The sequence below is a fragment of the Mastigoproctus giganteus genome, chromosome 10 (assembly GCF_048544385.1).
Source record: "Mastigoproctus giganteus isolate SK-2022 chromosome 10, ASM4854438v1, whole genome shotgun sequence".
Taxonomy (NCBI): domain Eukaryota; kingdom Metazoa; phylum Arthropoda; class Arachnida; order Uropygi; family Thelyphonidae; genus Mastigoproctus; species Mastigoproctus giganteus.
In genome coordinates, this window is record NC_143584.1 from 228,408,875 (window position 1) to 228,428,186 (window position 19,312).

A 19,312-nucleotide genomic window follows, 5' to 3' on the forward strand; every position below is an offset into this window, starting at 1 on the left:
CATTTAGTGGGAGGGGGAGGTAAGAGGAGCTTACAAACTTCACTAAGGAGTTCTGAATCATTTGCATAATGTATGCAAAACTGTAGCATAGTCCTACACAAGGCAGGGATTTTGCAGCATATGAGTCTCAAGAATTTCCAAATTCCACAGGATCAATTTTACAAAGTAATGCAACACAAATTATAAATATGTTCTACAACAATAAATCCAGGTAATACTGAATTATAGAATAAATGATGACAGGAATGAAGGCATGTTATCACAATAAGACATCAAAAAATTAAGCCATGAACTGAGTGGCAACTGAGGTTTAGCATAGTCTCAAGACTAGGCACCTGTGAGGTGATCTAATTGAGGTTAATGAGACCTTTGAATGGTTTGAGCAGGCTCAATGCTGCTTCCTCTTGCTCAGATTATGAACCTCAGGGAGCATAAATTCAAATTGAGGAAAGATAGTTCTAGAATAGATATCCGGAAAGTTGTCTTTAGTGGCTAGTTGATTGCTGGAACAAACATCCATCTGTCATTGTGGAAGTTGATAGCTTAAATAAATTCAAGGACTGGACAAACTTTTAGAGCAAATGGATGGGTGAAATGGATCTTTTTTTTTTTTTTTTGGCTGACACTGTATAAGCTTGCTTTCTTGCATCATATGCCTCTATTAATGCTAACGCAAGGGACTATATAATGATAGCAGTAACAAAGAAATTGTGTTAGACCACACTCAAAGTGGTGGAGAACAAAAAAAAGACTTAGAGATAAGTATACAGTCTGGTGAAAAGTTTTGTGAGTAGAGCAGAGAGGCTACTAGAATAGCTCATGAGGTTCTCTAGATATATTAGTATTAGTAGTGACAAATGATACAAGAAAGCTAATTTATGTGGCATCAGTCAAAAAAAAAAAAAAAAAAAAAAAAAAAAATCCACTTCCAACAACAGATGGAAGCTCGTACCAGCAATCAACCACCCATTAGATGCAGGCAAACTTCCGCTCACACCCATTCTGCAACCATCCTTTCTCGATTTGAATTTATATCCCCTCATGTGCATAGTCTGAGTAAGAGGAAGAATACCATCAGCATTGAATTTTCTCAGGCCACTCAGAGTTATAAACATCTCAATCAGCTCACCTTACAGATACCTAGCCTCCAGATGCTGTAATTTACAAAACTTAAGCCTTTTTTGGTGAGAACACCCCTTTGTTCCCTCTCACAAATCTTTTTGCCCTCTGCTGTATCCATTCAAGTAGCTCTATATTCCTCCTAAAATCAGGCCTCAAGACCTGTATGCAATACTCAAGATGTAACCTAACCAATGCCTTAGACAATGGTATAATCACCTCATCCCTGCTAGTAACTAGCATTAGCAAGGGCACATGATGCAAGAAAGCAAGCTTATATAGCATCAGCCAAATAAAAACACCCCCCTTCTCATTTCACCCATCCACTCACTCCAAATGTTTATCTAGTTCTACCTTGAATCTCTTTAAGCTATCAACTTCTACAATGACAGATGGAAGTTTGTTCCAGCAATCAACCACCCGCTGGCTAAAGGCAAACTTCCACACATCTATCCTACAACTGTCTTTCCTCAATTTGAATTTATGCCCTTTCAGGTAATTATTCTGAGCAAGAGGAAGAATCCCATCAGCATTGAGCATGCTCAAACCATTCAAGACTTTATACACCTCAATCAGATCACCTCACAAGTGCCTAGTCTCCAGACACTGTAATTTGCAAAACTTAAGCCTTTCTTCGTAAAAGCAACCCTTTGTTCCATTTGCTACTCTTGTTGCCCTTCTCTGTACTCATTCCAGCAAATCTACATCCTTCTTAAAATGAGGCCTCCAGATTTGTATACAGTACTCAAGGTGTGACCTGACCACTGCTTATAGATTCTTGATGTCTAGATTTCAAGAATCTAGAAGGCAGTGGTCAGGCCACTCCTTTCTAGATTCTTGTTGCAGCAACATACCATGATTACATTATTAACCACCTTGCCAACCTTTGTATTATCTGCAAACTTAGACATTAAGCTGATATACTTTCCTCAATATCATTAATAAATATACAAAACAACAAGTGCCCAGCACTGAACCCTGGTGGACTCCACTGATAACATTAGTCCACAAAGAGCAGTACCCATTGATAACCACTCTGACTTCTACTCAACCATCCCTCTATCCTAAGCAGTAACTTGCCCTTAATGCCATACTGCTCTAATTTGTACAGCAGTCTTTTATGTACAATAGCATCAAAAGCCTTCTTTAAATCCAAGTATATGATATCAAAATTATTTTTTGCAACCAGTTCATCTTTTACAGCCTCACAGTATCCAATGAAACTTGTCACACGATCACTCCTTATCAAACCAATACTGCGTCTGAAATATTACTGCAGTCTTGTCTAGATGGCCCTGCATTATTTCTTTAACCAGGGAATCCATTATTTTTCCTGGAACAGAAGTTAAACTAACTGGTCTGTAATTACTCATATCACCCTTTGATCCCCCGATATGAATTAGGGATACATTTGCACATCTCCATTCCACAGGGATGTTCTCTGAATCCAAAGATGCTCTCATAATTATGGCTAAGGGATTGCTTACCTCCTTTGCTGCCTCCCTTAAGAGAATTAGATAGATTCCATCCATCCCAGGTGCTTTTTTCTTCTGTTTAGCTTCAACAATCTTTTCCTCTTTCCAACATTCTTCCTAAGCATCAAGGCTGCCTGTAATATACTCTTATGAATGAGGAGTGTGTTTGTGAGTGCAGCACATGTTATTATAATGAACTACTGTATTATTATACACTAATATTTTGATAACTAAGTGGCCAGTTTATTAGGTATCCCTACCTAATATCTTTTAACCCTCAGAACAGCCTGGACTCATTGCGGCATGAACTCAATGGGATATTGAAAGCATGCCACAGAGATGTGCTGGTCCATATTGAATCAGTTGCTTAAGCTCAATTTGCAACAACTGTGGTAATTTCCATAGTTGCTGCAAATTGGATTGTTCTGGATCTTTACCCCAAAGAGCTTGCTCCATTGGATTCAGATTTAGTGATTGGGGATGCCACTGCAGTAGGCTGACTTCACTCTCTTTTTCCTGTAAACAGTTTTGTACAATTCTGATCTTGTGACATAGCACATTATTCTGTTGGTTCATAGCAGATCACTCACATATGTATATGTCTGATATAAGGTGGCACCTAGAACATCAGTTCAAATCTGCCGCTCACAGATGGATACACACTACATGTTCATAGTGCATTTCTCACAGATAGATATGTATTACATGTTCATAGCACATTACTCGCAGGTGAATACACTGCAGCATGAATATATGCACCTAGTCGGAAACAATTTCCAGATAACCTGTGGCATCCAAACCTTGCTGTTTTGGTATCATTTGGCCCAAGGTGAACTATGAAAGCACTCCTCACACATTACACCATCACAAGCCTGCAAAAATGCAGGCTTGTGATGGTGTAATGTGTGGTGCTGTTGGTTCCATAGACTCGTGGTATTTTTACTATACTCTAGTCCTCCCATTTACGTGAAACAGCAGGAACCAAGGTTCATCAAGCCAGGTAACATTTTTCCAATCCTCCAACCTTTCTACGTGTTTGTTTCTGAGCCCACTGTAACTATATCTGCTTGCTCTTTTGCTGACAGGAGTGGAATCCTATTTGATCATCGGCACCAATACTCTCATCTGCAGTAAGGTATGACAAGTTGCACATTCTGAAATACCACTTTTGTTAACACTAGGTTCTGATTTATTTAACTAACTGAAGTCTTTTTCTTTCTGTGCACAAGTCTGTTAATCTGTTGGCTTTTTGAATCAACAAGTGTTTCCAACCACAGGATTGCCAATGGCTGAATATTATTTGGTTACTGGACCAATCTCGAGCTGCAGTCTTATGGAAACCCTAGCAGGGTTGCAGTTTAAGTGGGTATGGGTGTGTCTAGTGTGAACTGCCACTCCATATTCAAAGGTCATACTCTCATCTTGTGCTTTCTCACATTGAGTTGCACACATACAGCATACCTATATTATTATTATCATTATTACCAGCCACATGGTGCAAGGAAGCCTGAGGCTTATGCTGCACCAATCAAAAAAAAAAAAAAAAATCTCTGAGTTACCCTGAGGGAGGGAGGGAGGGAGAGAGAGAGTGTCGAAAGTAGAAGGGAATCACCAAGAAAGAGAAGAATGATGATGATGTCCAGCTCAAGACCCTAGGTGTGCCAAGTCCATACTCACCAGATGTGAGCCCCTGGGGTTAAATATGTGCTATAAACAGATGCTGTTACTGAAAAAAATGCTTCATTTCATGAAAAGAATAAGGATATTTAATAAATTAGCCACTCAATATGTATTATAAAAGTGATTACATTTTTTATTTTTATTAAAGGATATAATGATAAAATGAATTATGAAGCTACTAACCTCTGGGTAGCTGTGTGCCATGCTACTGTGATCAGTACATTGACAACCAGATCTACTGGAATTATATCTGCTGCAGAGTCTCTGTATACCAGCATTGTTCTGAGAAATCCTTTACTTGTCTGCCATTATGAAAATAATTTGTAGGGTTAGCTCTTTATGAAAAAAAAATAAGAAATATAACAAAGTATATAGCACAACACATGTATTAAAACTCGAGAGTTCCAATATGGAGGAAAAAATTATGATTTCTAGCATAGATGGAGGTTTTTTGTCTTATCGTTACTCATATATCAGTCTGAGATAAACAGTTGTATGTACAATGATGTGAATTAACACTGGCTGTGTACTTTTTAATGATTATTGGTGAATAAAAGATAAGTATCAAATGTGTGGTTAGAATTGTCTGGTATTCCAAATAGGTAAATGAACAAATTGTGTGTGATCATTACTTAATAGCAAAAGCCTCAGTATCTCCATCAACTAGAGTTGTTTTTTTTTTTTTTTTTTTGATTTGGTAGTTGTTGGCGCATCGGCTTCTGTGGCCATATTGCACCTCCCAAGGTTTTTGCACTACTTTGATCCAAGCCCGAGGCGGGAATCGAACCCGTGACCTTTGGGTTGCCGGGCAGGTACTTTACCCACTCGGCTAGCCCGGTCGGCACTAGAGTTGTGAAAACATTTTAAATCACAACAAAGGGAAATTACTTCTCTGTTAGCAAAGTTAAATAGGAGAAAGTGAAGTTTCAAAGAAAAAAAGTGAAGTAGTTCTGAGTGATTTGTAAAAGTAAATTAAAAGTAAAATGTTAGAAGCATTAGTAAAGGCACATGATGCAAGAAAGCAAGCTTATATATGCTTATAGATGCAAGAGAGCAAGCTTATATAGCAACAAATGAATTTGACAGAATTTGAAGGGTAAAGAAGAGTTTGAGTCAATCAAGATCAAAAAGAGATTTTCATCTAAGATTGTCAGAGGTGGACCTATCCTTTCAAGTGAAAGGAATCACAGAGCAAATTATGATAAAATTATTGTGGTAACCAATAACTGAAATTCTGCCAGAAAAAGTGAGTCAGGCTCAGCAGGTTGTAAACAGAAAGAGAAATTATATAGGTAGAAATAAAAGTATTTATATTTGTGAAATGAATTTGGGATTTTTATCAACATTGGCCTGCACCTGTAAATAAAGGGCATCTATTTTATAGAGATGGAATACATTTGAACAAAGGCATTGTAAGGGTTTTTGGCCAATATCATTAAGGATACCTTATGGGTTCAAAAAAACAGTTAGAGAGGGTAGAGCTAACATAGATATCATTTATCAGATGATATGGGTCAAAGTAGTGCTTGCACACACATTTCAAGAGTTGCTGTATGTTGCTGCAACAGCCAATATTAGCAAAATTTGCTGGGGATTGTGATGTATCAAACGAATGGGAAGTTAATGCTAGGGAAACAAGCTTGATTAACCTTGGGGGGGGATGTGTCAGAGTTGTAAACTATACAAAAATACTAGGTCTTAACTGTGTCTACAGTAATGTCAGAGAGAGTCATCAATAAAATGAGTGAATTCAAATTACTGGTTAGGAAAACTGTGACATAATAGAATTAATGGAAATGTGGTGTCATATTTCCTTTATCTGCCCCTATTTCTGAAGGTAAAACTCTTCATCACCTCTTCACCACTATAAAAATAAGGGAAAAAGAGTTTCACTATGGTATGTATAATCTATTTATGAAGGACAGACAGCATAGAAGGGGTGTGAGAAGGAAAGGATTATCAAAGGCAGCTCACATGGCAAAGAACTTACACATGCTTGAATAGAATCTGGGAAACCTTTTGTCACACCAAGTCCCATCTTGATTGGAGCAAGTAGTGGGTAGGAAATTTACAACTGGGAACAAAATTTTTAAATAAACTAGTTGATTATTATATCAGCATTAGCAAAAGCACATGATGCAAGAAAGCAAGCTTTTATAGTATCACCCAAAATAAAAAAAAACTTCTCATTTCACCCATCCACTTGCTCCAAATGTTTGTCTAGTTCTGCTTTGAATCTGTTTAAGCTATCAACTTCTACAACCACAGATGGAAGTTTGTTCCAGCAATCAACCATCCGGCTAAAGGCAAACTTCTGCACATCTATCCTACAACTGTCTTTCCTCAATTTGAATTTATGCCCTGTCAGGTGATTATTCTGAGCAAGAGGAAGATTCCAAACTGCATTGAGCATGCTCAAACCATTCAAGGCTTTATACACCTCAATCAGATCACCTCGCTGGTGCCTAATCTCCAGACACTGTAATTTGCAAAACTTAAGCCTTTCTTCGTAAGAGCACCCCTTCGTTCCATCCACTAATTTTGTTGCCCTTCTCTGTACTCGTTCCAGCAGATCTACATCCTTCTTGAAATGAGGCCTCCAGACCTGTATACAGTACTCTAAGTGTGGCCTGACCATTGCCTTATACAAGGGAATAATCACCTCCTTATCCCTACTAGAAAAATTCCTATATATCATTGACAATACACCATGAGTTACTCTTGCAGCCCGTGTGCACTGCTCAGAGAACTTCATATCTGCCTGCACAACCACCCGCAGATCCCTTTCATTCTCTACCACTGTCAATGTAGTACCACAGAGTTGATATGTTGCTCTGGGGTTGCTGTTTCCCATATGTAGTACTTTACATTTGACAATGTTAAACTTCATTTGCCACCTCTCAGCCCATCTGCTCAAACTTTCCAGATCCTGTTGCAGCAGCATAGTGTCAGTAGTGTCCTTGACAACCCTGCCAACCTTCGTATCGTCTGCAAACTTGGACATTAAGCTTGATATACCATCATCAATATCATTTATATATACAGAAAACAATAATGGACCCAACACTGAACCCTGAGGGACTCCACTAATAACATTAGTCCACAATGAGCAGTGTCCATTGATTACCACTCTCTGTCTTCTCCCCCTCAACCACCCCTTTATCCATAGCAGCAATTTGCCTCCAATGCCACACTGCTCCAATTTGTGCAGCGGTCTTCCATGTGCAACAGTATCAAAAGCCTTTCTAAGATCCAAGTATATAATATCAAAGTTATTCCCTACATCCACTTCTTTTGTGACTGCATCATAGTATCCAATCAAACTGGTCAGGCAAGACTTCCCCTTAACAAAACCATGCTGTGTCTGAGCTATAACCGAAGTCTTGTCTAGATAATCCTGCAGTGCTTCTTTAACCAGTGCCTTCATTAACTTTCCTGCAACAGAAGTTAAACTCACAGGTCTATAATTACTTGTGTCAGCCTTTGATCCTCCTTTGTGAATTGGGGTCACATTTGCACATCTCCATTCTATGGGTACCTCCCCTGAGTCCAAGGAAGCTCTCATAATTATGGCTAAGGGTTTGCTTACTTCCTTTGCTGCCTCCTTTAATATAACTGGATAGATCCCATCCACCCCAGGTGCCTTTCTTGTGTTTATCTTCAACAATTTCTCCTCCACTTTACTCTCAGTTATTACAAGATTCTCTAGCTTACTGCCAGAGTTGAATACACCTCTCGCATTCCTATTTATATTTATTCCCATTTCTATTTATATACATCCCATGCTTTTCTTCTCTGCATGTGTTTCAATAATAGTTCATCTGACATCCATTTAGGTCTAAGCCTTGAAAGTATTTCTTCGTTGGTATGAAAAGCCTAGTAGCTTCTATGATTATGTGCTTGTTAACAGGAGATACTGCTTCCACGGTGATCTGATACGCTTAAATAGAAGTTGTGCAAGAATGTTTACTGATGCTATCGAGACAGTGTTAAGTGCGTCAGAAAACTGCTAGCTTGGGGGAGATTCACAGATTAAAGATTAAGAGTGGCCGCATGCAGAGGTGAAAGTGATTCTTGCGCTGCTATTAGAATGAGCAGCGGCCTGTAGGGCAGGGTACTGTGGGTTACAGGGACTGGTGGGAGTCATCGTGAAACAAATAAATACATGGGCTGTGTTAGGGTAACTTATTTAGTTACCCTTATTTAGTTAGGGTAATTTATTTACTATGGTAGGAGTATAGTAAATAAATTTGATGAATTTGAAGTGCTGGTAAAGGCATCAAAGGCAGATATTGTTGGGATATCATAAATATGATATCACACAGATATAAGCTGTGCAGAATTGGAATTTGGGGAGTATGACATGTACAGAAAGGACAGACAGGATAGGAAGGGTTATGCTGTTAGTGAAGAACACATAAAATCTAAGGAAGTGCATCCACTTATATATCATATATAGATGAACAGTGCAATGTTGAGTGTGATATAAGCTCTGGGAAAGCAAAAATGAGAGTAGGAGTGTGTTATAGGCCTAATGACTCTAATGAGTATGACAAACAATTGTACAGAGAAATAGAGAGGGCCAGTAAGTCAGAATGCCCTATAATGGGGGTTTTAACTTGCCAGATATTGACTGGAACTGGTGAGTTGGTCACTCGCACACTAATGTAAGGTTTTTTGTAGATAAAGAATAAAGAATTTGCAGATAAAAAAACCACTGGATGGCAGTGATCACATTGTACTGATGTGGGATTTTCTTAAAGATATAACTACCATCAGGGGTAAAGGGAAGGGTTTTCACCTTCATAAAGGTGACTACAGTGGTTTCAGACAGTTTTTAAATTCTATACAGTTGTTGTTGTTGTTGTTGTTATTTTGGTTTTTAGGAGCATTAGCAACTAAGGCCATATTGCTCCGGTGCAGTGGTCATTCCCTGACCTTTCCGCATCCTCCGTATTTGGTGGCTTGAACCTCGGTCTAATCAAGAAGCGTGTGCTATGCACTGCTGCTCCTTCCCACCTGGCTACGGAGGCGCCTTCTATACAGTGGGACCAACTGTGATGTTACCAACAGCAAATTCTACGTGGGACTCATTCAAAGAATTAATCATGGAAGCTACTAGGCTTTTCATGCCAATTAAGAAATACTGTTTAAGATTTAAGCCTAAATGGATGTCAGATGAACTAATGAGACTCGAGGCAGAGAAGAAAAATGTATGGGATACATATAAATTATTAGGTGACACGGAAGACTATGTTAGATATAAACTAGTCTGTAGTCAAGTCACAAAAGAGGTTAGGCAAGCAAAGACAGATTACGAGAAATCTTTGGCAAAGGATGCTCAAGAAAAACAGCAAGGACTTCTTTGGTTTGACTTGCTGACAAACTGAATGAGTATTTTGTATCTACATTAACACATGAGGAATTCTATAGGGAAGTGCAGGACAGAAGTTTATTAAATGTTAACAGGGTGCTTAATGATTTTGTAATAACGGAGAGTAAAGGGGAGGAAAAATTGTTTAAGTTAAACATAAGAAAGGCAACCTGGGGTGGAAGGGATATATCATAGTGACAAAGGAAGTAAGAAAACCCTTAGCCATAATTATGAGAGCATCCTCAGGGGAAGTCCCCACGGACTGTAGATATGCAAATGCATGCCCAATTCACAACAGGGGATCAAAGGGTGATGTGAGTAATTACAGACTTGTTAGTTTAACTTCTGTTCCAGCGAAAATAATGGAGTCACTGGTTAAAGAAGAATTGTAATATCATCGAGACAAGACTGCAGTAATAATTCAGACACAGCATGGGTTTGTTAAGGGGAAGTGTTGTCTGATCCACCACATTTCTGTTAGCTCTATTATGTCAGCATTAATTGTCCTAACCAGCAATTGAAATTCAGCCATTTTATTGTCAACACTCCTGACATTACTGTACGTACAGTTAAGACTAAGTATTCTTCTATAGTTTACTACTCTGACATACCCCTTGAAGTTATTTAGGCTTATTTCTCTGTTTTTCTCATTCCACTCATTTGAAATGTTGCTACTCTCAGAATAACTTGCCAGCATTAGCTAATGTGGCAACAAACAAGAATTCTTGAAGTGAATGCAAGCATTACTTTGACCCATATCATCAGATAAATGCAGATCTATATTACACTTCTTTCCCTCCCCTAACTAGCCTGAGTTTCCCTGACCCCTTATCCTCAATGATACTGGCAAAATTCCTTGCACCTCCTTCGAGGCGCCTCTGTAGCCAGGTGGGAAGGAGTAGCAGTGCGTAGCACATGCTTCTTGATTAGACCGGGGTTCGAGCCCGTCACCACCAAATACGGAGGATGCGGAAAGGTCAGGGAATGACCACCGCAAATACCGGAGCAATATGGCCTCAGTTGCTAATGCTCTTAAAAACCAAATAACAAACAAACATAACAAACAAACAGCACCTCCTTCGTTCAAATAAATACCATTTCTACAAAATAGATTTCTTCTACCTACAAGTGCGGGGCCATAAATTCAGAGGTCAATGACCGCATAGTTTAATTTTCGGTTTTTTAAAACATTCATTTATTATTATTAATTTTGTTTTTTATTTTGATTTTCATGTTTCATTATATTTATTTAGTTAGCTATGATTTTTAAAAATGAATTCATCATGAAAACAAAGTGGAATCATTAAGAGACTGGCTCAGTAGAACACTTACCTGTGCTATGTACTCAGATGGTCCATATAAGTTATCAATCCAACCCTGCAAAGAAGTTAAAATTTTTCTTTATTACGTTTTTATGTAATAACAATTTTATTACTTAAAATGTAATTTTATGTAATAAAATTACATAAATAAATATTATTTATAGTAATGTTGCATATTCTAGTACAGAGATTCATCTCGATATCAATTGCAGTCAATTTGGTCCTTGAGGTTGTCACAGACATTCTCTCAGATATGCCAGACAAGCTGTCCTTGCTACCTGAGAGTCTAAAACGCCAATGGAACTGATATTCAGGTGACATTCAAGTCAAGTAGACTGAATTTCGGCAAGGTCCAGACAATCTGAAACAGCCAAATCCTCTGCATACACCTTCATGATTGCGGGACTATTATTAATCCTGAGTATAACCTCAATGCACAAGCACACTGAGTGACGAACCAGTGTAAGCAGGGGTCGAGGTGTGGCACCACACCACATGGAGGAATGCCGCCCCTCTGTGTTATCAGGCAATACTAGGTGGTAGATGACTCTCATCAACTGGTGCAATACCACCACTTTGCTTGAAGTGGTGGTATTGCACCGTGAATTGGAGGCTTGAAGTGGTGGAACCCATGATTAGTCTCCAGAGCTAAGTTCCGGTCCACTCTTCCCCATCTCTTCCACCATGCAGTATGATTGATGACTTTTGAGGTTATGATGAACATCATGGTGAGATCCAATTTTTCTTACATTTTGAGGGTTCAACTCTAAAATGGTGTTTGCAGGCCGGCCGCTAGTTAGTACACCAGACCAAACCTATTGGTAACTCTTTAGGAGGCTTCCGGATCAGCTAGTGTATAATCTTGCTACCTCTACTTTGCCAGATAGTGACTGAAGGGAGTCCGAGTAGTGTGTATGCGGGGGGCATTGTCGAGGCCACGTTATGTCAAGAATTTGGGTATATTCTTACCATGTGTATGCCATATCCAAAAATTTCATTACTTCATACAGCATGCCCCCCCCCCCCAATTTTCCTTACTATTGAATACACCATGAATTGTCAAGTAATAGAGTAAGCTTATCTGCGAAAATATCTAAACCTCCCAACCACTTCCTAGTTCATTTTACAAATATACGTTGTCTCAATTCTAATCTCAACGATGTCCATTTCCACTTGCAGTCTGCCAAACCCCATGTACTTTTTCTGACAGAATCGCAGTTATCAGTTGATTCAACTACTGCTCATCTCAGTTGCCCAAATTATTCGCTGTATGATTCCTTTTGCCTGAAAGGTGGTTGGTACTTGTGCATATGTCCATTGTGATATTCCCTGTCAGAGACTTGGTAATTTGGAATCTCCTCTTTTTGATCTTCTCTGGCTTAAAATCTCTCTACCTCATTGTGTCAAGTTCATCTGTTGTCTCTACTGTTCTCCCCACTGCAATAATCACTTGGAGCTCTTTGACTTTCTCTCTTTGCAACTTGGCTTTCTCCAGCCCAACTTTCCTAACAGTGAGGTAATTTTCCTTGGTGATTTTAATGTCCACAACTCCAAGTGGCTTCCGTTTTCTAGTCACACTGACCCAGATGGTCGAGATGCTGAGGCTTTTGCAATTTCTAATGGCCTTGCACAGATTGTTCATTTACCTACAAGAATACCAGACAATCCCAACCATACAGCCAACGTGCTTGATCTTTTTCTCATAAACAACACTTCTAAGTACATGGTCGAAGTGAGGTGCCTCCGTAGCCAGGTAGGAAGGAGCAGCAGTGCGTAGCACACGCTTCTTGATTAGACCGGGGTTCAAGCCCGTCACCACTAAATACAGAGGATGCGGAAAGGTCAGGGAATGACCACCGCATATTCCGGAGCAATATGGCCTTAGTTGCTAATGCTCCTAAAAACCCAACAACAACAACGGTCGAAGTGAGTGGTCCTTTAGGTACCTCAGATGACAACTTGGTGATTGTCTCTTCTCCAATGGGGCCTTTATCTCTTGTTATCCCTAACTGCGTATTGTTTGGCATTACAAGAATGCAAAATGGGATGACCTGCGAGATTTTTTTCAAAACTTGTGATGTCAGCGTTTGCTCAGATCGTGTCAGTGAAATTATTCTTGTAGGAATGGAATCCTTTATTCCACACTCCACTTTAAAATCTCATCCTTTATCTAAACCTTGGTTTTTCCAATAAATGTGTTAAGGCTGTTCAAGAGAAGAATGTTGCATATTGTAACTGGCTTGTTTCCAATTCTTCAGTTTTATTTTCTGCCTACACCAAAGCTCACAACAATTGTAAAGCGGTCATTAATCAGTCCAAACTAGATTTTGAACAAGCTAAGAGTAGAAAACTTGCTTCTTGCCCTAATGGTAGCCAAGCATTCTGGTCTCTTGCCAAAGCTATTGGCTGCAACTTTTGCCCATCTCTGCTCCCACCTCTGTCTAAACCAGATGGTTCTGTTGTCACTTCAGTCAAGGATAAAGCTGACCTGCTAGCATCTCATTTTTCTTCCAACTCGTGTATTGATGATCTTAGTAAAACATCTCCCACCATTCCCAACACGCTCCATTCAATGCCTTCCGTGGTCACCCGTCAAAAGGATGTCAGAAGGATTTTGATGAATCTTGATGCTAAGAAAGCTCCAGGTCCTGATGGTATTTCTCCATTTGTTCTCAAAACCTGTGCTCCTGAACTTACTCCTGTTCTTTGCCGCCTTTTTTCACTTTCTTATTCCAAAGGTGTTTTTCCTTCTGGTTTGCTCACATTCAACCAATTTCTAAAAAGGGTGACAAATCTCACCGTTCAATTATCGTCCCATTGCAATTACTTCTACTCTTTCTAAAGTAAGGGAGAAATATATTAACTGCCAACTCTTAAACCACCTAGAAACCTGCCGTTTTACCAACTATCACCAGTATGGATTCTGCCAGTGTCAATCCACTGGTGATGTTCTGGCTTATGATACCCATTTATGGACTAATTCAATGGAAAGGTTTGGGGAAACACAAGCAGTTGCTCTTGACATCTCAAAGGCTTTTGATCGTGTTTGGCATAAAGGTCTTCTAAACAAGCTTCCATCTTATGGTTTTCCAACTGTTTTTTGTAATTGGTTATCCAGTTTTCTCTTTGATCGCTCACTGAGGGTGAGTCCTGTCTTATATCTTGCAAAAAGGATTCTTCTGCTCCTATGCTTATCTTTGGTGACACTCCGCTTTCTAAGCAAGATGATATATCTCTTTTGGGATTACCCTGACTTCTAATCTCTCTTGGCGCATGCACATTACAAATATTGCTTCCTCTGCATCCAAAAACTTGGTTTTCTCTTTTGTTCTCAGAGTTACTTTACTTCGAAACAGCTGTTCATTCTGTGCAAATTGCAAATCCGCCCTACCATGGAATATTGCTCCCACATCTGGGGCGGTGCCCCCAAAACCTCTCTTAGGCTTCTAGATTCCATTCAGAAGAGGGCAGTTAGGTTAATTAATGACTCTTCTCTAACAGAGTCTCTCCACTTTCTGTCTCATAGACGTACTGTTTCTGCTGCATGCCTTTTCTACAGATGCTTCCATGGGCACTGTTCTTCTGAATTGGCTTCTATAATTCCCACTCTCTCCTGTCACCAGCCAACATCCATTTACTGTCCAACTTCAAACTCACAGAACCAACTTTTCATCTTCCTCATTTATTCATTCAACTGCCGTTTTCTGGAACAATCTTCCTTCACACATATTTCCTGAAAATTACAGTCTACAGAAGGTCAAGTCTAATGTCAACAAATATCTTCTTTCGTCTTCTCAACCTCCAACCCAAGCATGGTACTAAGTACTATAGGTTCTAATACCTCTCTTGTTTGTGGTTTTCATAAAAAAAAAAAAAACTAGTTGATTGGTAAATACTTACTATATTAAATGTTGATCTTGTGGAAGTCAAAGAACCTCATTAAAAAATCGATAATGAGATTTCTATTGCACCTTCATCAATAAATTATTAGCATGCAATCCACTAGAACAGCTTGCTCAACACTTCAAAATAAATGGAATAAATCGGCATATTCAGAAAGATTACCCCCACTATTCATTAGTGGGGGCACGGTTATTCAGAAAGATTAACCTCTTTCCACACTAATAAATAGTATTTCTAAAATATAGTTATAGATGCTGGATCCTATATAGGAAATAAGGACTAGCCTCCTATCTTCTACTGTGCATGTGTGTGAGCATGCATGGAGGTTTGCACTTTCATGTGTACAAACACACATATTTCATATATTATAATTAATCATTAAATGCAAAGATACAATATTAATCGCATCTCACATATCTTTTTCATTTAGCATTAATAATTATGTGCGAAGTTAGCATTAGCAAAGGCACATGATGCAAGAAAGCAAGCTTATATACCATCAGCCAAAAAAAAAAAAAAAAAAAACACCCTTCTCATTTCATCCATCCACTTGCTCCAAATGTTTTTCTGGTTCTGCCTTGAATCTATTTAAGCTAACAACTTCTACAATGACAGATGGAAGTTTGTTCCAGCAAGCAACCAACCACCTGCTGGCTAAAGGCAAACTTCTTCACATCTATCCTACAGCTGTCTTTCCTCAATTTGAATTTATGCCCTCTCAGGCGATTATTCTGAGTGGGAGGAAGAATGCCATCAGCATTTGAGCATGCTCAAACCATTCAAAGCTTTATAAACCTCAATCAGATCACCTTGCTGGTGCCTAGTCTCCAGACTGTAATTTGCAAAACTTAAGGCTTTCTTTATAAGAGCAACCCTTTGTTCCGTTCACTAATCTTGTTGCCCTTCTCTGTATGTGTTCCAACAGCTCTACATCCTTCTTAAAATAAGGCCTCCAGATGTGTGGCCTGACCATTGCCAAATTGAGAAAAATCACTTAACTTTTCATCCTTCATTTGATTTCTGGTCTGATTCAAATATGGCAAAGTGATAATGAAACCAAATTTAGTTTTTAAGTTTTGAATAGAAATTAAACATTTAAAACATTAAATTTTGCTCTAGCTATATTATTAAATAAATTCATAAACTCTTATAAAATTTTTCAACAAGCCTGTTACACATGCATATAAATTAAATTAGAAGATAATTTAACATTTCAAAAAAATAAATAAATAAACACATATACTCACTGGAATTGGTTCTTTCCAAGCTGCTGTAACTATGGATGGCCTCACAATAGCTGCTGGGAAATCACCTTCAGAGTTCACTAAAAGATTTTCTGCAAGTGCTTTTGTGTAATGATAAGTTGTAGGCCGGCCGCTGATTAAATGGGGAGTGATAGAATTTAGGAGTTTTTCTTCCATCCATCTGTGAACAAATTCAATAATTAAAAATTAACTCAGTAATTCTACAACTTCTGAAAAATTTACAGAATTTGGAAGTATTAATATCAATTAATGATTATTATTATTGGAAAAAAATCCGAGGTCTCACTTAAATCTAGAAAACATTGTAACAAATACTGAACTGATTGTGATCTAGTTATCTTCAGGGGAACATTCCTCCCCTACATATCTGAGAGTGACCTCATCACTCATTATATATTCCAAAAATCTGGTCGCCTGAAACTGTTTACTGTCCAATCAAATGCTCAGAAGAATCCAAGAAATGGATACTGACCCCATCTGTTTACCACCAAATATAGCTTATATATGTCATATGGTAGATGACTTTCATCAACCGGTGAAATACCACCACTTTGCTTATTGGAGGCTTGAAGTGGTGAAACCCATGTTTAGCCTCTAGAGCAAAGTTTCCGGCATCCCCCTCCCCCCATACTTTTCCTTCAACCCATGCACGGTACTAAGTACTATAGGTTTTGATACCTTTCGTGTTTGGGGTTTTCATAAAAAAAAAAAAAAATATGCTTCTTATAGCAAATTCCCCTGCTTGACTAATATCATAACTTAGTGACCAGAGCCATTCAATACCCTCTATTATCCTGACTCCCAACTCCCCCTTTTTCTCACTTACTTTTTTTTAATTCTCACTTTTTTTTTCATTTATTTTATTTTTTTTACTCTTCCTTTTCTTCTTAATTCCCCCCCACCTGCCCTTCCCTATTCCAGGGGGTTGACCAAGTGCATCCAAGATAAAAGACATATCTTTCCTCATGCGTACAGGTACAGCAGCCAAGGAGCTGGCAATCCACATGATAGCAGATTCGTGGCTGCAAAGTGGCCAGACATACAACACAACATCATTAATGATACCAACGTAACATACATGCCCGGCCAAGTAGAATTTCTAATAATCACAGAGAGACAATGATGGGGCATGAGAGAATCCTTAGGCACTATCCAGGCAGAGAACACAAACACACAATACACAAAACTGTTCCAATAAAGCCACAATTACTTTTCACTCTGGAGTTGTTTTGAACATTATCAATATACACTGATTGAAAAAAAAAAAACTTCAACTATATCACGAGGTACATCATACTGACACATTTGTACATGCTGTGATCCCCAGTTGTTTTGACCAGCATACACTCATACTGAGGAAGAATCTTATATTATGTTCAAAAAATATTACAGTGAAGTTATAAAGAAATTAAATCAGAAAGTTGGCCAGAAAAAGCCTGATTAAAATGCCCGAACAGCTAATGCATCAAAACAATGCAAAAGAGTATGCAGCTTCAACTGTTGAGAAAACACAAGTTAAAGTCAAGTAAAAACACATAAGAATAGTTTCCAACCCTCCCTGTAGTTCAGATTTTGTCCTTTGTGACTTTTTTTTTTATTTCTTAAGTTTGAGGATGACCTAAAGGGTCACTACCTTCCATTAGATGCTAAGTTAATAAAAGTCACTCAAACTGCCTTCAATTATCTCTCAAAAATGGATTTGAGAGATGGGGTATATTGTACATCCAACTAAATGGAGTTATGCTGAAAAGGAATAACCATCAGAAACTTAACAAAATGTTTTATATTTTTAATTTAATTTGTCTCAATATTAGTTGATCAACCCTCATATTTAAAACAGAACAAATTTCAATAGCTATGAGCCACCATAAGAGCTGAACAAATTTTTTTGAACAAATAACATTACCAAAAGATTATACTTTTATTTGTTTAAAAAATTGAGACACCATTATGGCAGCTTGTTTCAAAACTTACTGGTCTCTCATCAGATGGTGGTTTCACTTAATGAATCTCTCAGGACTTGTGAATAGTGAAGCAGTTCTATCTGAGTTGCCATATAGAATAAAGAACTTAAAACATATGGCTATTTAAAATAGCAAAAGCTTTGCAGGTTATTAATCTATGAATATTACTAATCAAAAGCAAAAATAGAATGCATGTATATTAAAAAATAAGATTTAAGAAGGAAATGACACATACTCTGTAGCTTCAATGATCTTCTGTGGTGGTACTGGCTCATTATAAACTATCTCATCTATTTCCTTTCTGTTGCAATAGCTGTAAGCAGTAGACACATGAACTAAGGCCTAGAGTAGAGAAGAAGTCCATATATGTGCAAAGTTAACAGTATTAAAAACAGGCTTTTATATGTAATTCAAAGAAATTGTTAAAAAGTAGCTAAAGCTTCCCATAAATGCCCTTGAAGCACGGCAGTTGATAATTACATTACAGGAAAAACTGATTAATAATCATCAGGATTACGTAAAATGATCATCAGTCCATATATGTGCAACATGATCCCATGCTTGTCCCGATTTTTCACCAGAAGTAATGAGATGTTGAACAAGCTGCATGTACTTGCTGCCTTAAAACCAGTTGAAACATTTCGAAAGGCTTTCCATGCTGATTTCTTGCTATCACTAAGGGCACATTTGAATTGTTTACCATTGAAAGGTTGCCTTATTTGTGGACCAATGAAAATGCCTGCCTTAATCTTCTCTGGGAATTTCTCTTGCAAGTATGTGAATGCCGTAATGGTAGCTGAGCGTCTGGTCTCTTGCTAAAGCTATTGGCCGCAACTTTTGCCCATCTCTGCTCCTACCTCTGTCCAAACCAGATGGTTCTGTTGTCACTTCAGCCAAGGATAAAGCTGACCTGCTAGCATCCCATTTTTCTTCCAACTCATGTATTAACGATCTTGGTAAAACACCTCCCACCATTCCCAACACGCTTCATTCAATGCCTCCTGTGGTCTTCCATCAAAAAGATGTCAGGAGGATTTTGACGAATCTTGATGGTAAGAAAGCTCCGGGTCCCGATGGTATTTCTCCACTTGTTCTCAAAACCTGTGCTCCTGAACTTATTCCTATTTTTTGCTGCCTTTTTTCACTTTCTTATTCCAAAGGTGTTTTTCCTTCTGCTTGGAAATTTGCTCATAACCAGCAAGTTCCTAAA

The 19,312-nt window shown here is 38.4% G+C and overlaps 1 protein-coding gene across 1 annotated transcript in view; it reads right to left on the reverse strand.

Annotated features, from left to right (window-relative positions):
- LOC150080012 (putative fatty acyl-CoA reductase CG5065) overlaps positions 1–19,312 on the reverse strand; it is a 171,838-nt gene that overhangs the window by 30,633 nt on the left and 121,893 nt on the right. Inside the window, exons 6-9 of the mRNA XM_090382225.1 lie at positions 18,338–18,444; positions 16,121–16,298; positions 10,981–11,025; positions 4,458–4,576 (exon numbers count right to left, since the gene is read on the reverse strand). Of these exons, the coding sequence (XP_090238351.1) occupies positions 4,458–4,576; positions 10,981–11,025; positions 16,121–16,298; positions 18,338–18,444 (449 nt within the window). The remainder of the gene's footprint in view (positions 1–4,457; positions 4,577–10,980; positions 11,026–16,120; positions 16,299–18,337; positions 18,445–19,312) is intronic.